General features: G+C 43.9%; 1 protein-coding gene across 1 annotated transcript; it reads left to right on the top strand.

Annotated features, from left to right (window-relative positions):
• Positions 1–350: 350 nt before the first annotated feature.
• LOC145205118 (uncharacterized) lies at positions 351–4,942 on the top strand. The gene is made up of 3 exons (XM_080077766.1): positions 351–973; positions 2,949–3,149; positions 4,001–4,942. Exons 1-3 carry the CDS (start codon positions 667–669, stop codon positions 4,618–4,620), a joined length of 1,128 nt encoding a protein of 375 aa, XP_079933892.1. The 5' UTR covers positions 351–666; the 3' UTR covers positions 4,621–4,942.
• Positions 4,943–5,776: the final 834 nt, after the last annotated feature.

Here is a 5,776-nt window from a genome sequence, read left to right as displayed (position 1 = left end):
TAGATCAATAGCGCGGAGTGCCCTTCCAGCCGTTCGTACGAAAATAGGGAAACACGCAGTCGATTGCCGAGCGCTCGTTGCCGGATCAATAGAAGTGGCGCGAAGGGCATGAGGAAAAAGGGTTTTGGAGCAGGCAGTTGAAAAGGGAAAAAGGCCTCCAGCACTCGGTTTACAACACTCATATCTGCCCTATGAAGATAAGCCCTCGTGGTAGCCATTCTAATTTTCCTGTCCTAGCTAGTTGCTTGTGTTTTGTTGGCAAGTTAGAGCGCTGGTTACTGCAAAAGGTATATAAGTGTTGGATACAATTGTCATTGTGTACAAACAAAGCCTTTGTGGCTTGAAACTGCTGGAAACAAACGCATGTTGTTTGTCGAGAACTTGGGTTTCCATCAGGGTAATATATTCTGGATAGTGGACAGCGCTATGGACAGATGCCAGATTGTATTGAACTAGCAATTGGTGTATTACATATATTCACTGATTCTTGTACAGTTGGACTGATGTCCTAACAGTTGGATTAGTGTTTAAGGCCAAGCGAGACGAGACTAGAGTACTGTGTTGTGTTAAAGTTTGTTGTTGTTTTGAATACTGTTCAGTGGTGTCTCTTAAACATGCCAACATATTCTTGTTTAGAAAGACTCTCTTTTTGAAAGAACATTAAAAATGCTGTTGGACATGGATGCCGAATTACAGCATCTCATCAGCATTTCAATCGACAAAATGACATCGGGCGCCGGTGGGCCTAGTTTGGCCGGGCGCAGCGATCGAAAGTCCCGCGGAATGGATCTTCGTAAAGCCCTTCTCGTCGCACACGTATTACAGGAGGTACGATGCGCTTACCTTGAGGACGACTACACGATCGTAACGAACACAATATCGGAAATGCGATCCAATAGTTTTAAAAGGGAATGCGAAGACCTACAAATCAACGAAAACACTGTGAAGGATATTGACAAAAGACGAAATTCAGGTAAATATTTTAATTAGGTTTAAGTAGCACAAACACAAGTATTGCTGTAAGGCACCGTTAGTTTCTCTGTAAAGCAGTAATGTCCCAATGTAAGACCATGGCACAAATAGTCTGACGCATATAATGTGTGCAGTTGGCTGTAACACGACCTTTGGTTTTTGCGGTCATTAAAGGCATTTGCTGGCAGTGCAGTAATATGATGAGATGCCAAAAGTGTAAATTTCGTGTTTTGTTAATATATCGCGTCGCTTACTATGTTTTCGCACGTGTGATTATTCATCATGCACGCATGCATGCACACACACGCAAGCTTGGCAGCAACACAAAGCGCGCGCAGTGATGTAACTTCCCGTTAGCGTTAGAGGAAATAGCAGGAAGACGGTCGATGATAATGGCAGCGGGCCTGATGAATTTTCACACGCCTAGTTTGCTGTACTCGCGACCCGCGTTAGTGGAAAATGTGTCTGTCCTAATATAGCACAAGCGTGATGACTAAATTGGTTCTTCCGTCTTTGCTTCCACTGCGTCGTAAAACTGTTGCTGGCGCATGCACACATCCATTGCACTGATGAGTGTTTGCTATGTGTTATGTGCAACACTGTTATGTGTTGACCAAACGCTATGGTTTGTAGCCGCTAACATGCTACGTGACTACAACTGACCCGCTAATGGTGATTGAGAACAAAATGGTCCCACGGTCAGAACCCAGAAACAGTTATTATTACTTCCCAATGCCAATTGACCTTTCCGTTGCGGAGCGGCTGCACCCAATTTCATTCTAGGGCAGCACCGTTCAGAAGTAATTTACCATTCAAATGGTGCGGCATTATTTCTTTTCAACGAGCTGCTACGAAATTTGAGTCAGCTTCTATTTTTGTTTCCACCGTTTTTGTCCGCCGAACATGCGCAGCGGGCCGGCACTCTTAAGGCGCATTGAAGCGAAGATAAACAGTAAGCGAACTGCGAGTTAAAAGAGAGGGGATTACGTTAAGCCTTGTCTCTATATCGCTCTGGGAGTGAAAATCCGCGTCTTTGTGTGGTTTTGTTGAAAGGCCCGCCTCCTTGGGGCGTTCCTCTCTTTGGCATTCCTGTCAGTATTGCTCTTTGCACTTGAAATATGGGTTGTTTTCCCGGCGCTTGTAGTGCGCAGAAGTACGGACGGAGATGCGCTGAAAACACAATCTTTTGTTGTGTTTTCCGCGGATGCTCGCTTGAATGAATCCCAAGATTTCGTCGCTCCAATGATAATGGATTCATCGTGACTAACAGTGAAAGAACGGCCATTTGTTGCCTTCCCATGGAGAGTAATTAACTGAAAGGCTTTTTGGAGATTAATTGAAATTCTTAAATGGGAATGACTGTCGCGCAGCGCAACGACAAAGCTTCTTAATTGCTTATCAGTTTCTAAACAGCGCTGACCTCTCGATTGTCCTTGTTTTATCAATTACCAGCCGTTGGCGAGACGACCACCCGTTGTCGGTCGGCAGATGTCCATCGGGACGTTGACCAGACGTCGTCGCTATTGTAAACAAACGTAGCGACGTTAATCGTTTGCAGCGCCGCTAGGCAATCACTGAATGGTCCGTTGTAAATTTTCGCAGCAATGCTTGTCAGTTGTCACCAGCCGTGCAGAGTCACCACCAGCAATCTGATACAACTTAACAAACCGCAAAACATGAGTTTTGGTCTCTAGTATCGAATGAAGCGGTGTAACAAAAAACTTTGCGTGTAACTTTAAGCCTTCGTGCCGATGTTTTTAAAAACTGTTTCTCCTATGTTTTGTCACCACATTCGCGACAACATCACGTTGGGTTGTATTCTTGGCCTCTGCAAGATTAAGTTACCAGTCGACAAAAGGCTCACACCGCTATTAAGTTGCAGTCGTCCTTTTGTTGACCGCTTGAAGTCATTCCGCTGGAAACAGCCCCACCGACCCGTGAAAGGCATTTAAACCCTCGTTTCTTTATTTGCGCAGAATCCAAGACCTACCTCGCGGAAACTGATGATGATATTTCCTGCAACGCTTCACCTGTCTCACCGTCCGCGCTGCAATCATGCGTGACGAACACGGATGTCACTGTTTCGCGAATTTCCCAAGTCACCCAGCCTGTGTCGGTTTCGGTCAACACGGCGCATGTCATGTCATTTCAACACCTCCCCGAAGCCACCGACAAAGGTAAATGTCCTTACTTGTGCAGAATCTTTCGTATAATATCAAAATATTAGTAGCAGTGGTTAGGAAAGCGCTACTTTCAAAAACATCCATGACTGAATAAAGTTTCTGTAGGGTGTATATAGTGTATACAAACACAGCCATATGGGTCCATGATTTGACGCTTTTGTACTATATCCTTTGGCCATAGCAACATTTGTTTTTGCTAAAATATCTGCACAGTCGTTTTAAGCATAGAAATGGTACAATACCGACTTAATGGTTACCCGCTGTGAACTAGTCCAGCTTAAATCCCATGGATGTTTTGTATTGGTTCATCCGCTTGACCAACATATGTGTGTTAGGCTGTAAACGCAATGCGCCATGTAGAGATGAAATTGTTTATAGCTCGGAATTAGACCAGAGTTCACATCCTGTTGTATACGTCGCTTTTACTGAGCTCATTATGTCATAAAACCGTAGGGTTAATGTACAACTAGCATAAACCACGAGTTGTAACAGCCACTCGCTGGTAAACACTCAGACTGCTGTGCCGGTTGGGTCTAGTTACGCAATAGTGGCAATCCAAAATGCCACCGGACTTTGGATTCCGGTGTTTTATGCCAAATCAGCGCATCTGCGTCATAGGCCATAGTTGCCAGGCAAGCGTCCGTTTCAGGCCAACACAGCTAGTGTGAATTGCCAAACCTGTATTTAAACCAGGAAGTAATGCAAAATCGATTACGTGGTGCACGAAAATTGCGGGCAACAGAAACACACGTCAGGCTGGGGAACAGTTACTGCATATTGGGTTTTCCCTGCATCAGAAACTTCCTATTGCATTTTTGCTGACTCAGCTTTTTTGCATTTTGCAGATTCCTCGGCCGAAAGTGATGACGATTCTTCCGCGGTTGTTTGTGAGGAACTCGAGCTTTCGCATTGTTGCGAAGTCGAATCCACATCGTGCGATGACGACACCACCGAGCCACGTGACCACGAAACACGTGATCTAGTGTGTGCGGTAAACAGGAAGCAAGGGGAGGACGGAAGAGCGATTGAGTCACACACGCTCGGTCACAAAACAGAACAACAGTCAGCGCCTGTGAGCGTTATTCAGCGCACGACCAGTTGTCCTCTGCCGAAAAAGAAGCGCCCTTTACCGAAAGAGTTCCTTCAGGACACGCCCGCCCCATGCAAATCACCGAAAATCGACTGTGTAGCGCCACCGTTGCACACAAACTACGCGACAACCACTACGTTAGCGAGCACTGTGACTATGGAAAGCAGAACATCGACTTCTATTTCAACCGTATATTCGACGATCGGCACCACGTCGTCATTCAGTACCACAAGCAGCAAATACGAACCTGGACCCAAAGTCGTGGTGCAGATGACTCAGTCATGTGACACATATCTACCAATCACATGTACGCAGCTTGGGAAACGCTTGAGTGACCTCAGTAACTTCACTTTGTCGCATAGCGCATTGGCGTAACAGGGTCCCGCGAGTTTGTTCGTTGTTTCGTCTCGTGCTTTTAAAGTTCACATTCTTGTTTTTGCACAATCAGTTTTGTTCTTGATTTTTGTGTGTTTTCGCTTTACTTCGGCGCAGTCGCTTATTCGATGTGACACGAAACGCGCATGTTTTTTTTCCTAAAGGAAAGTGCAATTTTAGCAGTTCTTTTACGTTCACTTCGTTCGTTTTTTTTCTGTTTTTTTGACGTTCACGCGCTCAATTTCCGTGAGCACTAAAAGTGTTGACTTTTTTGTGTATTTTCTTGACGATTGACGTTAACAAGGTTTTCCCACAACGATAACGAACTGTCTGGTGGATTATTTTATGGCTGGCAGGCACAGGATAGGGGAAACACTATTTCCCTAGTGAGTCAATGGAGTCGTATTACACTAGTGACGAATTTGTGGTTTTGGTTTTACACTTACGGTTGATAGAAAGTCAGCCTGTATGGCTTTTCTGGGGTCATAATCCCTTCGCCACAATGTAGGTTTAAAAAACTTTGTTGACATTTTGTCAAGGCAGTAGTTCTAGCCAGAGTGATGATGCATATGTAACAGTTAAGCAAAATCTCAACATAACTGCCTTTTCGTTAAAAGTTAAACACCCGTTACTGTCACTAGAAATTGGCTGTTAGTAGCAAATGGCGCACTTGGCATATTTAATTCCAATGTATGACTTGGGCGATAAGTTTGGAATTGAACAACAGAAAATAGCCTTTATCAAATAAATTGCAATAACATGACTGCTTTGGTTGACATAAATGGTTTCTGCACAAGCATTGATATGTTATTCTCCTTATTTAAAGCTCAATTCAAAAACGTCAAATCGACAATTTTGAGTAAAATTTGTAGATAAGATATCCATCAAAAGCATCCTTAATCTTTCAGAAGGCCAAAAACGTTTTCCATCCCCATAAACAGCGATTTTATCATAAGATAAACTTCCCTAAAAGATTGAATGATAGGTAACGTCAATTAGAGCAAAAGTTATGAGCAAGTAAATTTGGGCCAGACATGCCGTTAAACCTCAATTTCCTGCGAGGCATTTCAAGAGCACAACTATTCAAAGAATCTTTTTAACCGACGATTTACAAAAGTAGCCATACTTATAAATGACTAACTCGCATTCCTATGCT

This window comes from Phallusia mammillata, chromosome 8 (assembly GCF_965637545.1).
Source record: "Phallusia mammillata chromosome 8, kaPhaMamm4.hap1.1, whole genome shotgun sequence".
NCBI lineage: Eukaryota > Metazoa > Chordata > Ascidiacea > Phlebobranchia > Ascidiidae > Phallusia > Phallusia mammillata.
The sequence above is the reverse complement of the archived record's forward strand: the minus strand, read 5'-3'. Positions and strand labels throughout refer to the sequence as shown.

Bases quoted from the DNA above. Each gene is read 5' to 3' on its own strand.
- LOC145205118 (XM_080077766.1), top strand. From the start codon at position 667: ATGCTGTTGGACATGGATGCCGAATTACAGCATCTCATCAGCATTTCA. The intron at 974-2,948 runs GTAAATATTTTA...TTATTTGCGCAG, and splicing joins TGACAAAAGACGAAATTCAG to AATCCAAGACCTACCTCGCG. The intron at 3,150-4,000 runs GTAAATGTCCTT...TGCATTTTGCAG, and splicing joins CCCCGAAGCCACCGACAAAG to ATTCCTCGGCCGAAAGTGAT.